The sequence below is a fragment of the Vitis vinifera genome, chromosome 2 (genome assembly GCF_030704535.1).
Source record: "Vitis vinifera cultivar Pinot Noir 40024 chromosome 2, ASM3070453v1".
NCBI classification, from domain to species: Eukaryota; Viridiplantae; Streptophyta; class Magnoliopsida; order Vitales; family Vitaceae; genus Vitis; species Vitis vinifera.
The window spans coordinates 20013472-20036563 of NC_081806.1; the positions used below are offsets into that span (position 1 = coordinate 20013472).

At 36.0% G+C, this 23092-nt stretch overlaps 1 protein-coding gene across 3 annotated transcripts; it reads right to left on the bottom strand.

Annotated features, from left to right (window-relative positions):
- Positions 1–246: 246 nt before the first annotated feature.
- Positions 247–19031, bottom strand: LOC100256375 (uncharacterized). Of its 3 annotated transcripts, none has more exons than XM_002272938.4 (4): positions 18878–19031; positions 16831–17203; positions 15475–15654; positions 247–1078 (listed from the first exon to the last, which is right to left on the bottom strand). In XM_002272938.4, exons 2-4 carry the CDS (start codon positions 17071–17073, stop codon positions 407–409), a joined length of 1095 nt encoding a protein of 364 aa, XP_002272974.1. In that variant the 5' UTR covers positions 17074–17203; positions 18878–19031; the 3' UTR covers positions 247–406. The 3 variants fall into 3 exon arrangements, with proteins under 3 accessions (XP_002272974.1, XP_010644560.1, XP_059591043.1); XM_010646258.3 differs by lacking the exon at positions 18878–19031 and adding an exon at positions 18721–18870; XM_059735060.1 differs by lacking the exon at positions 18878–19031 and adding an exon at positions 18326–18704.
- Between the last annotated feature and the right edge of the window lie 4061 nt (positions 19032–23092).

The following is a 23092-nucleotide window of genomic DNA, read 5'->3' on the forward strand; positions in this document are numbered from 1 at the left end:
CTGTAATAAGTAGAATGTTATCATCTCACTGGCTTGTACTGACCTGGAGAGTTCAATTGCCATTTTCTGGTCCATCCCAATGCCTGCACAGGCATAGCCCAGGAGATAAAGCTTTAGACTCTTTGGAGCACAATCACCGAGCCTGCTTATTGGCACCTGAAAATACTGAGATGATCAGAATCTATAAGTTACTCTTGAGAACAATGGAGAATTTAAATACCCCAGTTTGCAAGACCTAGTGGAAAATTTTAACCAAAAAAAATTATATAGATAAATAGTTAAGGCAAATTGATCTGTGTGTACAGGCTATGAAGAGCATTCATCAAAATAAACAAAACTTTGATGGTGCAAGATTTATGATACAAGGTGGAAAGTGATATCTTGATGAGCCAAGTTGGTTTCTGGGCTAGTTGGAAGAGAGACCAAGCCAGCTCAATGTCTGGTCCACAAAGCTTAAGGCCAGTGGAGCCAACATACGAGCAACCCTAGGCAGTGTTGGGTAGGTGAGTGTGCCTAGTAAAAACCAGTTGAAGCTCAATAGAGCAACAGCATCTGAAGCGGGTTTATTCTTGATGGTGGAGAAGAATTGAACCACACTCTTCAATGACATGCCAACCACAGTGTAGAGAGCCACCACAAGAGGCATACAAGGGTCTTCTGCTTCCCAGATAATCATTCCAACCAAAAGTGATAATATGGCACTGAACAGGCTCTGTAAAAGAGCAGTGTCCCTTCGTTGGTCAAGAACTTCATTCATGTTGGAATTTCTAAAGGTAATCCCAGGAGTAAATGGATAGATGTGCCCAGCAGCTTCTGCTCCTGATTTTGATGGGAACGGTAGTTCAGTTTTACTTTTGCTCTCATTCTCCCAATCATCTCTGTGCATCATAAAGTCTTGAAGAATTAAGCCCCTTTCATGATAACCAGATTTCCATGAAGGGATCCCATATGGAATGCCATAATTGTCAGTAATGCCACTGTTTTGGTCATTCCCTGTGTCATCCTGACCTTTGAGGCTCAATAGTCTTCTACCCTGAATCTCCTTCAGCCGATTATTTTCATTCTTCAGATCCTGCACCTGTCAAGAGCCACACACACGAAACTCTATGCATAAAGAACTGAACCAGGTCATATTTTCTGAGAAATTCAGAAAACATGGACCAATATCTTCGCAATCCTATGTAAATTGTATCAGCAAAAAGAGAAACTTGTGGAAATGAACAGAATAGAGTTCATATTTAAATCAAAACAATTCCAATCTGTTAGAGGTTAATTCTTCTCCATACCACATATCATTTACAAGGGGGTTCTCAACCCATCATTAACTCATTGAAATTTTAGCTCTCTAATCCAAATTTAACTAGGCACAAACAGATGCCGGGCGCTCATGTTTAAAACCTAGGGACAGGAGAGAAGGAGAGGAGGGAAGGGGGAAGATGGGGAGTGGTTGGTGGGGTGGGTGTAGGTTTCCCACCACAGATGTTTATCGCTGCGCACCAACCGAATAATTATTCCTACTACCTAATGACTTTCAGTTGAATCAGTCCCTGAAAGTGTTGCTCAAAACAGAAAATTGACATGTAGAAGAGGAGAGCTACATTCAGCAAGGGCCCATAGCAAGAGCAGGTCAAAAGACCTGAGTGACTATGTCTTTAACTAGAATAGTCTTTTGAGTCTCTTTTCATCAAATGGAAATAAATAAGATTATTCCCATCCCAATTATGCTCATTGTGGAGAGGAATCATAGAAAGAAAAAGCATATTTTAATTAATACATACACAAGTCTAAAAGAATGCATTAGTAGAAAATATCTACTTTATGAACATAATTATGATCATTTTCCCACAATATGTGCTTATGTATCTACAAATTCAAGCTCCAAAAACTTTGTATCTGTGCACAACATAGCCATGAAAAGTGTATTTGAGAATAGAATAATTTGTAAATTCCAACAATTGCGAGTGTCTCCAACTCATTCCAAGGAGACAATACCAAATGCCTACTAGGTATTATTTTGTGTTCATAAACAATTCCTGGGGTTTGATGCAGAATGTCAAATCTAAGCCATCAAAGAAAGTGGTTCTAGAAATGGCAATTAAAACTCAATGCAAGTAACCATCTAAATGACAAGGATGGCCTCTGGTCCTACTTAAGGTGAATTATGCAGAGTGCTCAATAACTGGCTTCAGACAATGACCTTCCATCTTAAGGCAGAGTATCTGCATGATAGAAATCAGAACTTAACTAATGAGATGATGTGCCTAGAAGGTATCTGGATCAAAACGCAGCATAAATATTTTGCCACTGGATCCAAGGAAACGGTAATCCACAGGTCTTGTGACTTGGGTCAGGTTTCTGTGAAGTGAAACTTGCACCAAGTGCAACTGGAATAGAGTTGGGATCAAATTGCACCAGATATAAGATATTGCAACAATTCTCTTTGTAGTCTAACTTGAAAATTAGCATGCATGAGAAGCATACAATTGATAACTCATTGCACGAATTAGAAATCACAAAGAAGAGGAGATGTCCTCCAAACCAGGAGTCACTATAAGAGTACAAGAGAACACAAAATCAGCAAACAAAACAGGGCACAACAACAATATCTTGATGTAAATTATCAAAGAGAGACATAAAACACCTCAGAAAAGCCCGAGTTTAAAGGCTCAATGTTTGGCCAACTGATCAGAACTTCATTTTTTTTTTTTTTTTTTGGATAGATAAATTAGGATAATATATTAAAGGCGCCTGCAAAATGGCGCAACAAAATACACATGAAGTATACAATTAAGGCCAAAAGGCAAGCAACGAAAGGAAAAGCAAACACCTACCACCCTAACAACAACCAACCCTCAAGAGAGTTGTACTTACCCTAGCATTAGATCTCAAAAACCAGAGGATACCCCCAACAAAACCCCAATTGAAATACAACCTGGAAGAATACAATTTTCCCCATTGAACCCAACTGCAATCAAAATCCCTCAGCCAAATTGGTAACAAAACAGCAAACTCACAAATCAAGCGTTGGAACTCCAATGCTCCTCCCCCTTCTCCTGACAGGGAGCAGAAACCTATTGTAATTAATCGAGCATTCTAGTTTTTGGATTTTGTAGAATTATAGGAAGATTTAATTTGATGATCTATCAGTAATGTTAGGGGCGAAGATTGAGGTAGTTTTGATTTTTTTCTAGGTAAGTTGTAAATATCCCTAAAATAGATGAGTATTATCATCTATATATATATAGAGGGGAATGTAATCAGTATTTAATATAGTGGAATGTAGAGTTTTTTTTTCCTTCCACATCAATATGATATCAGAGCATTCTTTGAACCCTAATTCCCTCATATGACCAAATACGGCAAACGTGATTCAACTGCTACCGTTTCCCAAATCACCTCCAATCAGGAAGCCATGGCTTCCAGCAACAGTAGTGCAGATAGTAACCTCATGCCCATTACAGGACACAAACTGAATGGGAACAACTATCTCCAATGGTCCCATTCCGTAATGATGTTCATATGCAGAAAGGGCAAAGACGATCATCTCAATGGAGTTGCTGCCAAACCGAACAAGACAGATAAAAAGTTCAAAGTCTGGAATGTTGAAAATAATATGGTCATGTCATGGCTCATTAATTCCATGACAAATGACATTGGAGAAAATTTTCTTCTCTATGGAACAGCAAAGGAGATTTGGGACATTGCCAAGGAAACGTATTCTAACAATGAGAATACGTCGGAATTGTTCAAGGTGAAGAGTGTTCTCCATGACTTCCGCCAAGGAGAGTTAACGGTGACTCAGCTACTTCAACACACTCAAATCACTACTGGCAGCAGCTGGACTTGTTCGAGGAGCACAATTGGAGCTGTCCGGGTGATGGAATCAAGTACAAACAGATTATTGAACGGAAAAGAATATACAAATTTCTGATTGGATTAAATAAGAATCTTGATGAAGTACGAGGAAGAATCTTAGGATCCAAACCACTACTAAATATCCGGGAAGCATTTTCAAAAGTTCGGAGAGAGGAAAGTCGAAAGAAAATCATGATGGGCTCTCAAGATTCTGTGACAAATCTTGAGAGCTTAGCCCTTGCAGTTAAAGGAAATCCATCCAACAACAATGATCACAGACCAAAGAAAGGGCGACCATGGTGTGATCATTGCCGACATCCTGGTCACACCAAGGACACCTGCTGGAAGATTCACGGCAAACCTGCAGACTGGAAGCCTTCCCGGTTTGCCAATGACAAAGAAGGACGGGGCAACCTTGTCTCCATGGATGAAAAACCATCACCTGAACCCACTCCCTTCAGCAAGGAACAAATAGAAGTCTTACAAAAATTGTTTAGCCAATCCTTGCCTGCACCTACCCCCACTATGGTTCGTACTGGTTCCTTGGCACAAAAAGGTAATTTTTTGAGTGCTCTAAATGTTAAAAAGGAGAAGCTAAGTCCATGGATTATAGACTCGGGAGCATCTGATCATATGACTGGAGATGAGAAGTTTTTTTCCACTTACAATCCATGCTATAAAAATTTAACTGTGAGAATAGCCGATGGTTCACTCTCAAAGGTGGCTGGTACAGGTTCTGTTAGAGTTTCAAAGAACATCACTCTTGATTCAGTTCTCCTTGTGCCAAAATTAAATTGCAATTTACTATCCATTAGTAAACTCACTCGGGATCTCAACTGTGTTACTAAATTTGGCTTAAATCTGTGTGAATTTCAGGTCTTGGACTCGAGGAAGACAATTGGCAATGCTAAGATGTGTTCGGGGCTCTATCTTCTAGAGGTTAATGATCCTCCTCAAGGAGCAACTCATCACTTTGATTGTTCAGTGTCCAGTAGTCCTATTTCTTTGTCTGTGAGTCAGTCTAATAATGATAGTGCAATTATGTTGTGGCACTACATGTTAGGTCATCCAAATTTCTTGTATCTTGAGAAGTTGCTTCCTTCATTATTCCATAATAAAAATCCAAATGAGTTTCAATGTGAGATCTATCAATTTTCTAAACATATTCGTAATTCTTATCCTAACCGATCCTACAAAGCATCTCAACCTTTTTCCATGATTCAAAGTGATCTATGGGGTCCTTCTAGGATAAAAAATGTTACTGGTTCTCGCTAGTTCATTTCATTTATTGATGATCACACTAGACTCACATGGGTATTCCTCATGAAAGAAAAATCAGAGGCAAACCAGATTTTCAAAACCTTCAACACCATGATCCAAACACAATTCCAAGCAAAAATCCAAATTCTAAAATCTGACAATGCCAAAGAGTATTTCAACTCCATTCTTAATGATTATCTCTTGAGTCATGGTATAGTTCACCAAAGTTCCTGTGTCAACACTCCTCAACAAAATGGTATTGCCGAAAGAAAAAACCGGCATCTTCTTAATGTTGCTCGCTCCCTAATGTTCTCTACCCATGTACCAAAATTTTTCTGGGGTGAAGCCATCCTCACTACCGCCTATCTCATAAATAGGATGTCATCTCGTATTCTTGACTTCCAGACTCCCTGTCAAATTCTTCTTCAGTCCTTTCCTAATACTCGTATCATCTCCACAATCCCATTCAAAGTTTTCGGGTGCTTAGCTTTTGTCCATGTCCATCAACAACACAGGGACAAACTTGATCCTAGAGCTCTTACATGTATTTTCCTTTGGTACTCTCCAACTCAAAAATGATATAAGTGCTACTCACCGGTCACTAAACAATTCTATCACTCCATGGATGTCACCTTCTTTGAACAACAACCTTATTTCTCCAAATCTGATATTCAGGGGGAGACTAATTTTATCCAGGAATACCAGCTTTGGGATATTGAAGAATCATCTCATTTCTCTCCTAATTCTGACCAACCCTGCCCATCACTAAATCGTGAATCCATTCCTCCTCAAAATCTCTTCCTTGAGTCTCCTTACTTCCTAGAATCTCCTTCTCAAGATCAAACCAACAGTCCGCCTACTAATCTAATCCACCTCCTCAAAATCTGGACACTATTCAATCAACAAAGAATGATGAGTTGATTACCTACTCAAGAAGAAGAAAGAACCAAAAGGAGATGGAACAACAAGCATCTCTTGAGCAATCCCAAGAGTCTGACCCAAGTTCTAGATCAAGTGAAGATCCATCAGGTAACTATAATCCCGAAACCAATGATGATAGTGACTTTCCTATTGCTGTGAGAAAAGGTGTAAGATCATGCACAAACACCCTATACACACATTTGTGTCATATGAAGGACTGTCACCGAAGTTCAAAACATTTGTTGCCAACCTCGACAACATCCAGGTTCCTAATAATATAAAAGAAGCTCTCAGCTCACCTGAGTGGAAATCAATAGTGTATGAAGAAATTCATGCACTTGAAAAAAATGGAACCTGGGAAATCTCAGAATTACCAGTCGGAAAACGCCCAGTAGGCTGCAAATGGATCTTCACAGTCAAATATAATGAAGATGGGAGTGTTAATCGATTCAAGGCACGGCTGGTTGCAAAGGGATTCACCCAATCATACGGAATCAACTATGAGGAGACATTTGCCCCTGTAGCCAAGTTAAACACAATTCAAGTTCTACTATCTTTGGCTGTGAACCTTGACTGGCCTCTCCACCAACCAAATGTCAAGAATGCATTCCTAAATGGGGACCTAGCTGAAGAAGTTTACATGGAAATTCCTCCAGGATTTGAGACACAAACTACATGCAACAAAGTTTGTAAACTTAGGAGATCTCTATATGGGCTCAAGCAATCTCCAAGAGCTTGGTTTGAAAGATTCACAAAGGTAGTTAAGAAACATGGCTACTCCCAATGTCAGACGGACCATACTCTATTTGTTAAACTTTCTCCTGCAGGAAAGCTTGTTGTCTTCATTGTATATGTGGATGACATAATTCTAGTGGGAGATTATGAAGAGGAAATCCGCACCATCAAAAGTTTTCTAGCTGCAGAATTTGAGATCAAGGACCTTGGGAATCTCAAATACTTCCTAGGTATGGAGATTGCAAAGTCAAGAAAGGGAATCTCTGTCTCACAAAGAAAATATGTCCTGGATCTCTTAAAAGAGACTGGAATGCTTGGGTGTAAGCCAGTAGATACTCCTATGGATCCAACAACCAAACTAGGAGCTAAGGAAAATTGTGCACCCGTGGATAAAGGGAGATACCAAAGATTAGTGGGTAAACTAATATACCTATCTCACACACGACCGGATATTGGTTTTTCTGTCAGCATGGTAAGTCAATTCATGAATAATTCAAATGAAGAACACATGGAGGTTGTGTATAGAATCTTGAAATTCCTGAAACTAACACCAGGTAAAGGATTATTTTTTGAGAAGAACCAAAGAAGAGATATTGAAGTGTTCAGCGATGCAGATTGAGCAGGATTAGTACAAGACCAAAGATCAACTTCAGGGTACTGTACATATGTGTGGGGTAATCTGGTCACATGGAGAAGTAAGAAGCAATTAGTGGTGTCAAGGAGCAGTGCAAAAGCTGAATTCCGGGCAATGGCACACGACATTTGTGAGGGAATATGGTTAAGAAGGGTGTTAAAGGAATTAAAGATTTCAGATGAAGAACCTATGAAAATGTTCTGTGATAATCAGTTAGTAATTAGCATTGCAAAAAATCCAGTACATCATGATAGAACAAAACATGTGGAAATTGATCGACATTTCATAAAGGAGAAGATAGAGGAAGGAATAATCAAGATGTTGTACGTGCCTACATGCCTTCAAATAGCTGACATTCTTACCAAGGCTCTACCGAGAAAGGTGTTTGATGATCTGAGCTCCAAGCTGAGGTTAATAAATATTTACCGCCCAACTTGAGGGGGAGTGTAGAATTATAGGAAGATTTAATTTGATGATCTGTTAGCAATGTTAGGGGCTAAGATTGAGGCAATTTTGATTTTTTCTAGGTAAGTTATAAATATCCCTAAAATAGATGAGTATTATCATCTATATATATATAGAGGGGAATGTAATCAGTATTAAATATAGTGGAATGTTGAGTTTTTTTTTCCTTCCACATCAATAGATTTCCCTCTCAATACAAAATGACAAAAAAGTCATTTTTCCCCTAAGACCTTAACCCCACACTCTTTTCTTGATTCTAGCTTCCTCAAAAGAGAACTAACATTCTTTTCAAAACCCACAACAGGCTTCCCCACAAAGCTACTAAAATTGGCAAACTTCTTAGAAGGCTATCAGGATCCTCTCCCACCGAATCGCAACTGGATTCCATGGCCTTAAAGCCTCAATGTTTGTTGTTTAGTCAGCAAGCTGTAGGACAAAGATCAATGACAAAGCTCTCTTGGTTGAGGCATCCAGGTACCCTCGCTTTCCTCCCCTCTCTTCCTTGGGGTCCTTTAGCTCTAGATGTTGGCCGCTAAGGATGTTGCTACAAGAAGGCAGATTGCTTAAGTTTTCAAGGAGTGTTGTGAAGGGTCCTTCGAGTAAGGAAAAGGTGGTCAAGACCCTTTTCTGACTCACCCTCCAAGCGCAATCCTCTCATCCCCTCCCAACTCTCTCCCCAAGGCCACACGACAAACTTTCCCCTGAAAAGCATTTTCCGCTATCAAGACAGGAGTAGAAGAAGAAGAAAACCCATCCCCCAAAGAAAAAGGAGCCCTAAGAACTGAACCTTGAAACTTGTTGGCCGGTGGCCAGGGCTTCGTCGGTGAAAGGCACCTTCCACTCCTCCGACAAGGACAACTTTGACATGCAAGGATCTAGAGCGTCCTTGCTCTCTGTCACAGAACAAGTGTTAACTGAGGAAGAACTCTAGTTGGCTCTCTCCATTTTGGAGGATCCTAGGGGAATGGGCTTAAAAGCTAGCCCAAGGTTGTTCTTACCCATTCTCTTAGGATGACCCCGATCTAACATCAAAGAAGAACTAAGGGCCTCTTTCCAAACTGGGCCTTCTAGCCCCCCCACCCTATACAAGGCCCAACTTGGCCCTAAACCCAAAAGTAGCCAACAAAACTGCACTAGGGCCAACAACCACTTCAATCTCCCCACTAGGCCCACAAGTAAAGGCAAAGGAAGTAGGTTGTGGCCCTATAGGCCTGTTAAGCCCCATCCTTTTAGCTATTGTACCTTCCCCTCCTTTTGCAAAGCACAAAGGGCCTTCAATCAACACCTGACCATCTACCTTTTCAGAGACCTCAACTGCCACTCTCTCCCAAGCATGTGATCCATCCTCTTTTTCTTCTCTAGCTAACTTTTCACTGTAAACCAAAGAAGACCACCAACTCGCTCCTCTAAGGGGGAATCTCCTACCAAAGATGAGTCACAAAGCAAGAGGTTCACACCACCACCTACAAAGAATTTAACACCTTCCACCCTTTGGTCTCAACAAGGACTCTAGTCCAAAGCAAGTTTTGATGCTCTATCGTGTCCTTATCAACGACTTCAAACCTCTCACAAGCGTCCCCTAACCTTTTAAACAAAACTTTTCTCTATGGATGCAAAGGGAGTCCCAAAATCCTTACCCACACTTCACAAACACCACCCTCCTCCTCATAGAATCCAACAGAGGGATTCCTCCATTCCAAAAGGAGAAATCTTCCCTTAAAACAACTCACTCTTGAGTGAAGCACCCTCTCAACTTCACCTCCAAATTCAAACCCAAAGAGAATGAAGGAACCTCCATCAAGGCTAACAAAAGCTTCCTTTTCAGGTGCCAAGTACACAAAGCCTAATTCATCCGAGACCTCCCCCCACCCGCCCCTCAAAAAAGGAAAAAAAATACAAATTCTACCCACAAGACTTCAATTCAAAGCTTCCTCATTCTTGTCAATCACCTCCTTAATTTCAACCCAAACAACATTACACGAGATTACTGAAACATTGGTCACCACCTTAGCATTTGATCCCTCTTTCCCCATGCCACGATCACGGGAGATCATCACCTATTTTGAAGCTATAAAGGACTCCTCCGCCCCCTTAAAGTTCGAGGAAATACCAAGGCTCCTCAACTTATTGGACAAGATCTTCCACCCCCTTAAAAGGCCTCTCCCCTCAAGGAAAACCAAGGAGAACCTCTTTTCTTCCACTGAAAAAACAGTACACAACAAGAAATGCCCTGCTCTATTGTTGTGCAACTCCAACAAAAAATGTCGACCCCCCTCCATCCAACCTTTTCTAAAGGGTTTCCCATCCTTAGCTGCCCAACAGGTCTCCACCCCTTCCACTAGCAAAGCCTAGCCCTTCCCTCCAAACCATTACCACGTAAGAAAATTTCAGCCTCTCTTGCAGATCTTCCCAAGCACCTTCCTTTTAACCTCCTCTATCGAAATCTCAAAGGATTTTGACTCTCCAAACCAGCACTTTCCTCTAGAAGAAACCGTAAACATATCCACTACATTTCAAGCAAGAGTGAGAAAGTTTCATACATAGTTGTGAAAGGCGCGCCTAGGCTCCAAGCGGCGCAATGCCACCCTCCGGCACCTCGCCTGAAGGTAAGCGACACCCTTTCACGAAGGCACGACGCGGTCCACAGGTACGCCTCGATCCCTTACCTCCTTCTTCTCCTTCTTTTCCTTCTCTTCTCCTCTAGCGTTGGGTTGCAGAGAATAGAGAGAAGCCCTAATTTTTATTTTTATTTTTGGGACCAACACAACGTCGTTTGGAGATTAGGGTCCAAAATGACATCATTTTGGACCTTTTTAAAAAGGGTCAAAACAACGTCATTTTGGCCCTTTTTATTTTAAAAAGAACAGACCAAAATGACGTCGTTTTAAAGCATGTTCCTTTAAAATTAAAAAATAGGCCAAAATGACGCCGTTTTGGCCATGTTTTCTCTTCCAGCCCCCTTTTCTAGTTGTTTTCAACCCGACAACTCTCCCAAATTTTGCCCTAGCCTCAGTCGTATAGTGGAGAAGTGAAGAAGACAAAGAAGAGGAGGAAAAATAGACGTACCATTCCGGAACCTTGGTATTTTTCTTTTTTCTTCACTTTTCTACATTTTTTTCGGTTCTTGTCTCATAACTCTCATTGGCATTTTTAAAAAAAATAAATAAATATTGTATTTTGACATGAAAATTCTACTAAATAAAAATAAACAAACAAAAAACACTCATGTGCATATTTTTTTGTTAATGTGATATGCATATTTTTTTTTTCAATTTTTTTTTCCTAATTTAATTATAATTATTTTATTACAATATAGATAATTTGTTTGTAGGATGGATAATGAGAGTGAAACTCAAGTGAACTCTAGTGCAAGTGGAATAAGAGATCTCGGATGGAAGTATGCTCGTTTGGTTAATGAAAAAGATTTAAACACCATCATATGCATTTTTTATGATAAAGTAACCAAATGAGGCATATATAGACACAAACAACAACTTGTTGGTGGATATAGAAATGATAAAAAGTGTAGAAAATGTTCAGAACATATTAGAGAAGAAATGGAAGAGTATATGAGCTTCAAGAAAAGTCAAAAAGAGCAAATGAATATGGGGAGTGAAGATGTTAATGAAGATTTGTTTGGTTTGGAAGATGAAGATTTTGGTGAGGAGATTAATAGTAGAATGAATGTCACCAACATTTGTAGTGGAGGTAGTAACCGAGGAGGAAGTGGTGGTAGGATGTTTTCTTCAAAAAAACCAAGACAAAAAGGTCCTATGGATCATTTTTTCACTCTTAATGCAGAGATGGTTGTTCAAAATCAAAGGAGTGGGAAAATAAACCAAACTACCATCAATGATGCCTACAAAAACAAAGCAAGAGGAAGAGCTTATATGTTTATCACAAGATGGATGTATGAGGTTGTTATTTCATTTAATGCAGTCACATATCCAAGTTTCCAACCAATGGTTGAGGCCATTGGCCAATATGGTATGCATATGAAGGGACCAACTCTTCATGAGGTAAGAGTTACTAACCTTAAAAAAGAATTGACTCTCACAAAAGATTTGATGAAAGATCATATGGTGGAATGGAAAAAAAATAGATGTTCAATTATATCGGATGGATGGACCGATAGGAAAGAGAGAACTTTGGTGAACTTTTTGGTTAGTTGTTCAAAGGGAACCATGTTCATGCAATCTATTAATGCTTCTTCAATGATTAAGACGGGAGAAAAAATGTTTGAGTTACTTGACAAATGGGTAGAGCAAGTTGGTGAGGATAATGTTATTCAAGTTATAACAGATAATCACTCAAGTTATGTGATGGCAGGTAATAAATACTACTTCTTGATTTTTTATTTACTTTTAAAATTTGATTATTTATCTTGAGAATTTATGTAAATTTATTATCTACAATGTCACATGAGGAAGTTGTTAGAATTAAAGCGCCCGCATTTGTATTGGACACCATGTGTTGCACATTGCCTTGACTTCATGTTGGAAGATATTGGAAAGCTACCAAAGATCAAGAGGACATTGGAGAGGGTTATATCACTAAATGGGTATATTTATAATCGCTCAGGGCTACTCAACATGATAAGGCGGTTTACTGGACAAAGGGAATTCCTTAGGCTTGCTAAGACTCGGTTTGAAACTGCTTTCATCACATTATCGCGGTTGCATGAACAAAAAAAAAACTTGAGGAAGATGTTTACAAGTTCAGATTGGTCAGATAGTAAATGGGCAAAAAGTAGAAGGGGAAAACTATAGCCAACATAGTTCTAATGCCTTCATTTTGGAACACTATTGTGTTTTGCTTAAAGGTTTTAGGTCCCCTTGTTTGTGTGCTTCGTTTGGTTGATGGTGAAAAAAAAACCCCTATGGGATACATCTATGAGGCCATGACTAGAGCTAAGGATACAATTGTGAGAAGTTTTAATCGAAATGAAGAGAAGTACAAAGAAATCTTCAAAATCATTGATAAGAGGTGGGAGATTTAGCTTCATCAGCCTTTGCATGTAGCATGGTACTTTTTGAACCCGGAATTCTTCTATGATAAACCAGAAATAGAGCATGATATAGAGATTATGAGTGATTTCTATAAATGCATCTTAAGGCTGACAAGAGACCTTGCTAAGCAAGAAAAAGTTGTGGCCGAAGTGAGTTTGTACACAAATGCCAAAGGACTCTTCGGGAATGAGTTAGTTGTTAGGACAAAGAAGACTAGAGCACTAGGTCAATTATTTAGTTTTGTTTATTTAAATGATTTGATTGTATTTTTGCTAAAATAGGTGAATTGTTTCACTAAATTGTTAATATATATACTACAGCTGAATGGTGGGTTACATATGGAGCTTTAGCTCCAAATTTGCAAAGGTTTGCAATGAAAATCCTCAACTTAACATGTAGTGCATCGGGTTGTGAACGAAATTGGAGCATCTTTGAAAATGTAAGTGACGAAAATAATTACAAGTAATAGTCTAATAGAGTCTTGAATGTAACTTAAAAGTTAAAAGTTAAAACTTTAAAATATATTTATGAGCTTACAAATTTTTGCAAATTCATAGCAAGAGGAGAAATAGGTTAGATCATCAATGCTTGAATGATTTGGTATACATTAAGTATAATCGAGCCTTGAAGAGAAGATACAATGAACATAACACCAATGACCCAATTTCCTTGAAAGGTATGGATAATAGCAATGAATGGTTGATAGGAAGAATGGAAGATGAGGATTCTCAAGGAGGTGCACAAGATGATTTTGTATTTGATGATGATAATTTGACATGGGGTGATGTTGCTAGAGCTACTGGAGTTGAGGAGGCCAAGTTTGAAACTAGAGCTAGAGCTAGAGAAAGCTCAAGCATACCACCAATGAGGGAGATAACTTCAAGCTCTAGAACTTTGCCTTCTCATTCACTAATAGATGAAGATGAAAATGGAGAAATAGTTGATTTAGCAAATGAAGAAGATGGGGAAGGCTGCAAATGTGATGATGGAAATGATGATGATGATGATTTTGTTGATTTAGAGGAGTGATGATTGCTTGTTGTGGACAAATTTGTTACTTAAGTGTTTTTTAATAATGTTTTTGAATTGTGGACAAATTTCATGTTTTGGTTTGGAAACTTTGGATTTGGATATGTATTAGGCTATTAGCAATATGGATTTGGATTTGTTTTTATGCTTGGAGTTCTTTATTTTTATGTTTTTTGTTGATTAAATTGAAGTTTTGCATGATATTTGATGATTTATGTGTTTAGGACAAATAAATGATTGTTAAATTTGATTACATTATATAAAAATATATATGTAAATTAGGGTGCGCCTCACTTCACTAAAGTCCGCGCCTTAGGTGCACCTTGTGCCTCAAGCACCAGGACTACTTTGCGCCTTGAGCCTTTTAAAACTATGGTTTCATGTGCACAAAATATTGGAATCTAACTTAGCTGCAGATTCATATTGTGACAGGAAATCCCCTAATGCAATATACCGTCGATAGTTTGTTTTTAAGTTTCTCATCAAGTGCATTTTTGGCCAACTGATCGGAACTTGGTTGGCTGATCTAGGTATCCTGGTAAAAGAGAAGTCCAACCCTTGCCACACCTGACAGTCCAGTTTCAAAGTACCCTCTCCCCTTGAAACACATAAGAGATCACACTGGCAGAGTCCCATCAACTACGAGATTGATAAGTCCCAAAGAATTTGCCTCATTCAAGTCCACTCAATGCTGCACCAGCAGCTATAACAAGCCTACATCGGCTAGGAGGAGGTTCTCACTATAGCACCACAATGATCTTTGAACATAGCCCTAATCCCCAATTGCCCTAGGTTACCCAGGAAACAGCCATGAAAGTTCAAATTAAGGAATCCAAATTGGAGACATTGTCACTGTATGCAAAACATCATAAGAAAATGTCTGCATGACATGTATATGATGTTTAGGGTGAAAACTATGTGCATTGATGAGCATGTGTAGGCTATAGATTGATCTATCCCTCCCTTCCTTGCACCCATAATTTTTCAACTTATGCAATTTGATTGTGACAATAAAATAAGGGAAAACTAAAGAAGTTAAATAGCAATATCACAAACTTGACAGAAATGAATACTCATTCCAAAACTCCCTCCCTTGCACCTTCTTTTTTTAAGTGGCAACTATAGTAAGAGAAAAATAGAAATATCACAAGCTTGAATGAGATGAGTACTCTTTCCAAAGCTGCAGGCATTGTAACTTCTGTTTTTAACTTATGCAATTTGAATGGGGCAATTATAATAGGAGAAACTAATGAAGTTAAATTGCAATATTGCAAATTTGACTTCCAAAACTGCAGGGAAACTCACAGAAAGTTTTAAATTACAGAGTACAACCAGCATGGGAGAGGATGGTCGTTATCTCTCCCTCTGGTACCTTCTTTTTTAAACTAATGCAATTTGATTGAGGCAATCATAATAAGAGAAACTAATGGAGTTCATAGCAATATCACAAACTTGACAGAGCCAAGACCTCTTTCCAAAAGGGAAACTCACAAAAATATTTATATTGCTCAGGATAACTAGCATGGGAGTAGTCTGGCTCAAAGCTTGCAAGAGGACAGTCATTACCTTACTCTCTAAGAGCTCAATTTTGACAATCGCCTTATCATGTTCCTCTTCAAGTTCTAATAACATCATCTCCATCACCCTATGTTCTTTAGTGGCTACCTTCAGATGGCCTTCAAGTTCCTTCCTATCCCACATGAGATTCTCCAAATCAATCTGCATCTCTTGTAGATGCATTTCCAGCTGCATAGCATAAAAAGGATTCTTGTATCAAAACTGTATTAGGAGAGGCAACACAGTGCATGCATTACTGAAACAATAGGAAACAGGCAGCTTAATTAATCAAGAACTCTGTCAGACAGGAATAATGTAAAAGAAAAGAGAGAAAACAGCAGGGGAAGACATGTATTGGAGCCAGAGCAGGTACTGTTAACAACAATAATAATTTAATCTTAAGTCAGCTATCAAAATTATTGATTCATCAACTCTATAATAGATTTGAATGAGATTTTGTACTCTTCTAATGAGTATTTGAAGAAATTCATAACAGGGATGACTCGAGATAATTACACCGGTCATGTTTCTCAGGACTGGAATGCATAACTGGAGTCTCAATGTCATGAAAATAAAATCAGAACTAGCAGAAGGAAAGAATCATAATGATCATATAGGGTAAGGAAGTTGATAATGCATAATAGAGATATGAGGGCACCCTCGGGAAGAAGGCTAAAGAAAGCTCTGTAAACTCTCCAGAAGGCCTTATTTAAGGCCAAGAACAAGTTTTTATCAGCCATGATGTATGAGGGTATTTGAAGCTATGTTTTCCTCTTTAGGGCTACCACCCATCCTGTCTGTATGCCTGGAATGCATAACTGGAGTCTCAATGCCATGAAAATAAAATCAAAACTAGCAGAAGGAAACAATCATAATGATCATATATTTGGTTTTACAAAGTTCACTACCAAATAGGTCCAATCTAATACAAACCTAATCCCACAGCCTTTAGCAATGAGAGGTGATGAGAGGCAATGAGAATAGATTAGACCAGCAGGCCACTGACTCTAAAACCCTTGAACTCAAATTGAGTATAAAGTGATACCAATTCATACCAAATATTGAACATGTATATTGAAACTAAATGGCAAGGGAGATCAACCGGATCAGCATCAGGCTTAACTAACCCCCCCCAAAACACCTTAATCTTTCCCTTTTCCCCTCCTCCTCTCTTAGTTGAACTTCTCATTAATTAAAATTATGTGTTTTTATATACAAGTGTACAATTTTTTTAGAGAAAAAACACTATTTATTTACACACTAAGAACACAGTAATGTGCATGCTGAAGTTTACAATAACTTGGCATTTAAAGAAGCACTTAAGTTTATGCAAACAAACTTAAGATAAAGAAAAGATAAACTAACCAGCCTTTCTCTCTGTAAGGCAGTCAAAATTCGTACAGGGAGAGATATCAAAGCAACTGTCCAAATCACAATTCTCCAGAAGATGTTCACATGGAAGTAGATGGCAGCCCTCACCAATTCCATCCAAGTGTAAGCAATAATGAACAAGGTTTTCACACAAATTATGCATAGAAGTTTGAACAGTGAGAAAGGCTTTGTCACCAAGATTATTATAGTGGCCATCAACTCAGGTAACAGCCCCATTGGATCCACCCCTATCCACCAATTTTAATGCCTTCTCTTCTTAGCTACATGTCCACTAGTTGAATGAAGCTTGAAGCCAGAATGTTTAAGTTCCAACAGAAAATGCATCATATGAAGATAAAGCACTCCCCTTCACAAAAAAAGAAGCAATTGCACTTATATAATGCAAGTGAAATAGCAGTCATGCAAGCACTAAAAACAACAAAGGAAAGGTGCTAGAATACCCCAAGTCAATGAAGTATCCTAAAATGTTTTCCAAACAAGTTCTCAGAACGATGAATAACACAAATCACTGCAAATATTCTAATTAATAATTTGCATTGTTAAAAAAAAATGAAAACACTTTATGTTGCAATTTCAAAGTTCAATATAAAAAATAGCTTTAAGCAGAAAGATTTTGACATTTACTACTTTATTTATTCTTTTATTGGTGGGGTGGATGCAGAAATCGCCCTAGAAGTTCCTAGGCATCAAAACTCTGAAATCCTCTCCTAGAACTTTCATAGCCTGGGAGATCATTTTCCAGGGTTTCTTCAGATTTCTACTACAAGGGCTTGACATGGAATGTTTTGCCAACCATATAGCTCACGTTTGCGGTTAGTCTGCAGAAATTACAAGGCCTCTTAGTTTCTAATAATTGGAGTAAATTTTTTCATTTTCCTTTTTCTTTTGATCTTTTTTTCCTTTCTGAACATTTTGGTCATTGTTTATTTCTTTACGGTTGCAAATGTCCTCCTCGTCGACATTGAGGAACTTCTTGTCAAAGCTTGCCATAGCATTATTAGAGGTGTTCTGATTCCTAAAAACAGAAAACAGTTTTTAATTCAGAAAACACATATCAAACAATTTTTGATTCATAAAACACATATCAAACAGTTTTTTTTCATATTTGTTCCACAAACAAATTGCTTTATAACAAATTTCACACGTTTTCAGATGTTTTCAGCGAAGTGTTACTTTAAAAACTTTTGCATTGTGTACAAGTAAATAGTTACTTCATGGAGAATAAGCCACGAAAACTGTGTATCATATTTTGTTTTGCCAAATAGGCCCATAAATCATTGAAAGGTTAATTCAATTTCAGCTGGTGGCAATCAAGATAGAATTTCCTCTACACATTATGGATCATCTAAGATCATTCCAAGTGAAAATATTACAAAAAATTAAGTGAAACAATCGTGTCTTAATAATTTGAATTATGCCCACTTATGCAAAATAGCTTGTATGTTGATCGTTCACTACTTACACTTACGTTATCAATTCTATCCAATGATTCCTAAAACCCTAGCTCAAAATTTTCTCATTCCTCCACCTTCAATTCATGAATTAAACAATATAATTAGAGAACACCAAAAAAAGCCAATCAGAATAAACATTGAAATAACAAACAGCCGATAACATTAAGCAGAGCAAGATTAACCCTCTGCTCTGAGATTCGGGATTAATCAGGTAAAACCAAACCCTAATCCCCTGAACCAAAAATACTCCGGATATCTCTCTCACGCACATGCAATCACAAAACCACGTCCAAATCAAAGCCAAGAGAAATGGGGTGCATTTAGATTCCATCAAATTTATCATCCCTCCGTTTGATTGCCGAGAAAAAGGCCAAAAAACAAAACAAAACAAAAAAACAAAAACAACCACCTTTCTTGGTTTTATCCGGAAACTGAAAAGAAATGGTAAAAGAAAGAGAGGGACTGGGAATTTCATGCTGTCGAGTTATCCCAGGGTTTTCTCGGGAACCAAATGGAGGGTGTTTGGAAAGAAAGAAAAAGAAGAAGAAAAAGGAGGCGATACTTACCGAGAGCCCAGAGAGAGAGACTAAGAGGAAGAAAGAGAGTAGAGTTGAGGTGTTCAGAGTTGAGTAGTTGAGAAAGTCTGAAGCAGAGGTGACGACGACACGTTCACTGACACACAACTGACACGTTTCTTTCAAAATCTTATTAATTATTATTATAGTTTTTAATTTTAATTTAGATCATAATTTAAGCTATTTTTCCCTCCTCGCTTTAATTAATATAAAAATATATATTAATTTTTTAATTTATGAATTTTGCATTAAATTAAGAAAATTTGGCTAATGTGTTCATTTAAAAAATAATAGAGAATATAATAGCATTACTTTTTAAAAAAATTGATTAAAATGAAAAAAAAAAAAAAAAAAACAATTAGTTTATCAAAGCAAACCTCTATATCAAGTTTGTTTTGGTTTGAATTTGTCGCTATTGCGTTTTTTGAGATTACTTCGAGCAATAAGATATATATTGTATTTGATATAATTTGATCCTTAAAAGTTTAAATTTGCATTATTCAAGGTTAAATGTTTAATAAATCAATTTAATGATTTATTTGATTTAATAATTTAATTTAAGTTATTAAATAAATCAAAGTGTTATTTTCTTTTTTAACTTTTTGTTAAAAACAACTTGTTTTCAAATGTCACATTATTTATTATTTATTTTTGTTATCTTATTACTTATTTCTTAAATTTTTTTTACTAAATTGAAAATTTTTAAATACTTGACTTCTTTTTTTTAATGCTACAAGTAACTTATTGATTTTTTTTCACTTCTTAATACTTAATAAAAATAAAATATTAAATAAATAAATTATTTAATACTTCACATTATTAAATACTATTTAATTTTAAGTTTTATTTAAAATTAAGTAAAAAAAAAAAAACAAATATCACCTAAGTATGTTTAATAAAATAACTTAATATCGTGAAAAACAAATTTAAGTATTAAGTTAAAATAATAATTCGGATACTAAGAACATTTCATTGTCATGTGAACACTTATGACCCTTGAGAATCCCCTTAATCTCCTAGAGTTCCCTTATTAGCTCAGACAAGCACATTATTAAGTCAATATTTCATCACATTTCCGCTTTTATCGCCGAAATATCGGTGATTTTAATGGCCATGTCACCGATTCTTCTACACTCTTAGAAACGGTGCAGTCCAGCCCAACCCACTCCTTTTTTAGATTTGTTTCGTGGGCGATGTTGGATTGCATTTCAAGATGCAAGGAAAAACAATGGGCTGATGGTGTATATATATATATAAATTATAAATATAAGATTAATAAAATAAATATCATTTATGAATTTATATTATAAATATTATTTATATATAAATAAATTATATATACATAAATTAATGTACATTTTTAATTAAAATAAGTAAATTAATTTTAATTATTATGCATTTTGTATCATAATTAAATATAAAATAAATAAAATTATCAACATTTTTAAAATTAAAAATACATATACATATATCATCATTTATTATATATCATTTAATACAATTGAATTAAATGGATTATAATTTCAATATTAAATATATTTTAAAATTAAATATGTTATAATCAAATATCATAATATTATTGTTAAATAATATTTAATAATAATGTATATTTATAAAATTCATATTTTTTATTAATCATAGGATATTATTATTAAATATATAATAAATTATATCATATACATATTTCATTTTTTTATAAAACAACTCTAAAATGTCTATTATTATTTATTATATCATTTTTAGAGTTTTTCTCAACATTTTCATAAGTTTTGATTCATTTTGGACTCACCGATAATTTATGTCAAAATATTCGTTAATATGTCTCTAATATATCCATAAAATCGAAATACTGATATATATGTAATTATCGATATTTTCATCCTTGGTTTCCCATTGATTTCAACTCCAAGGGTCTTCAACTCATTCAAGAGTGCAATCATATGAATCATATGATCTATAACATTAATGAGGATAAATATGTCAAATTGACAATTTAAAATAAATTTTAAGTCAATTTTATAAAACAATCTTAAAAAAAATTAAATAATAAATTTTAACAATAATTTAACTTAATTAAATTCATATGTTAAGTAAAAAAACATTAAGTTTTAGCAAACATTCATTTAAAGAATAATTTTACTCCAAATCAAATTAAATCATTAAGTATTAAATAATAAGTTTTACCATATATCCTCTAACTCTTGCATTATTATTATTGATGGATAGTGACTATTTATCCATTTCCAAGTCAAACTAACTTTTTTAGGTTATGTTTGGTTTTTGGAAAGTGGCAAAGAAAAAAAAATGTTAAAAGAAAATGATTTTTTTTTTCTTATTTGGTATATCATATAAATACGAAAGAAAGTAAAAAAATAATTAAAATATATTTTTAAAAGTTTGAAGCAGGATATAAAAATAATTTATGAACTTTAAATATATTTTTTATTTTCTTTCACATTTTCTCTCAAATTTTTTCGGGAAACAAACATAGCTTAGTTTTTTCTTCACAAACTAAATAATGTTTTTAATCACTTCCAAATAGCTCTCATTCTCACTAAAAGTTATAGTAAAAACCACAAACTAAAAGCTTATGTTTGGTTATGGAAAAGTACTAAGAAAAGAAAAAATAAATGTTAAAGAAAATAATTTTTTAATGTTTAGTTGTCCTATATGTTAGGACATTGAGGTCTTATACTATTTTTGTCGGCTCTTTTTAGTCTGACATTGAAAACTTTTTAAATGATGACTTACTCTCCATCGAATATTCGAGATTGTTGTTTTTCAACTAGAAAGTCACAAGTCTAAAAAGGTTTATTTAGTGGCAAGTTAGGTGTATAAAGGGTTGGATTTGATCAATAAATTTTATTCGAGTTAAATTATTCTTTATTTTATTTTTGGAAAATTCAAGAGTGCTCTCACCGCTCAAATGCCTATCTAAGTGCTCAAACGCCCGAGGTGCAAGAGTGATGGATAAGTGCGCTCCAACGGTCCCTCTGAATCTACAAATTGCATTTTTGGAAATTAAAGATTTATTCATTTTGGAAGATTCAAGTACCAATCCTCTAGTCTTAGGACCTATATAAATAATTTCAAAACCTGTTTTTAGGTTGGATACTTTGAAAGAATCAACCTTAACTTGTCCTATCATTCTCAAACTCTCTCGAGAATTCATCGATCAAATTCTTAATTGTTGAAAGGATTTGCATCCCCTTAAAGGTTGAGGTGAATCTAGTAGAGCGTTGGAGGTATTGCGTCATAAACATGAATCACAATATAGGTACTAGAGGGTAAATCTTTAGGATAAAACTGTCTGGTAAATTTGTATATTTTGATATCATATAGTGGAATATTAAATTAGATGTCTTATACCCCTTGGTTTTTTATCTCCATAATTAGTGTGAGGGTTTTCCATATAAAATTGCTTATTTCTTGTGTGATTGTGTTTTATTTGAATATTCATTCTATCATATAAGATTCAATTAATTTAAATTGGCTTAGATCCCCCTCATAAGTTAATTTGGGTTAAGAAATTCAACTCGTATATTAAATTTTTAAATTTTCACCCATTCAAACCCTTGTAAGTGTTACCCTAATAAGACAAAAGGTTTTCAACTAGTATCAAAATAGATTTTTCTAAATAAAAGTCAAATTTTTATCAATCCTGCAAGTCTAGTATAGAACAATCGAGGTCTAGTGCTCCTTTAAATAGTCCACCATATTTCAATGGGAGTAACTATCCCTATTGGAAGGCCTGAATGAAGTTTTTCTAAAAATGCAAGGAAAAAGGGTCTAGAATGTAGTGGAATATGGATGGGGACACCCATTGAAATTATATGTGACGGAGAGATCTACTAGTAAATTAAAACCTAAACAAGAATGGAATAAAATTGATAATGAAACGAGTGAGCCAATACTCGGGCTCTTTTTAGCATATCCAATAAGGTGAGTCCTAACGAGTTTTACAAGATGGCTATGCAAACATGCAGGCGAGGCTGGGGCATTCTTGAACTAACTCATGAAGGCACTTCAACAGTTAAGTTATCTAAAATATAAATGCTTTCTTCCATATTTGAAAGCCTTACGATGCAAGAGAATCAGATCATGAACCGAAAAATTCCATTGATTCTCATTCTTTCCAAAGTCACAAAATTCAGACAGACAGTGTCACCCAATTTGGCCAATTAGGACCCTTTTCCCCACCATAAT

What these genes read in the sequence shown, in the direction of transcription:
- LOC100256375 (XM_002272938.4), bottom strand. Translation starts at nt 17,073, where the DNA reads ATGGGGCTGTTACCTGAGTTGATGGCCACTATAATAATCTTGGTGACA. An exon ending in CCTTACAGAGAGAAAGGCTG is followed by an intron (nt 15,655 to 16,830) that starts GTTAGTTTATCT and finishes TATGCTATGCAG; the next exon opens with CTGGAAATGCATCTACAAGA. An exon ending in TTGAGCTCTTAGAGAGTAAG is followed by an intron (nt 1,079 to 15,474) that starts GTAATGACTGTC and finishes GGCTCTTGACAG; the next exon opens with GTGCAGGATCTGAAGAATGA.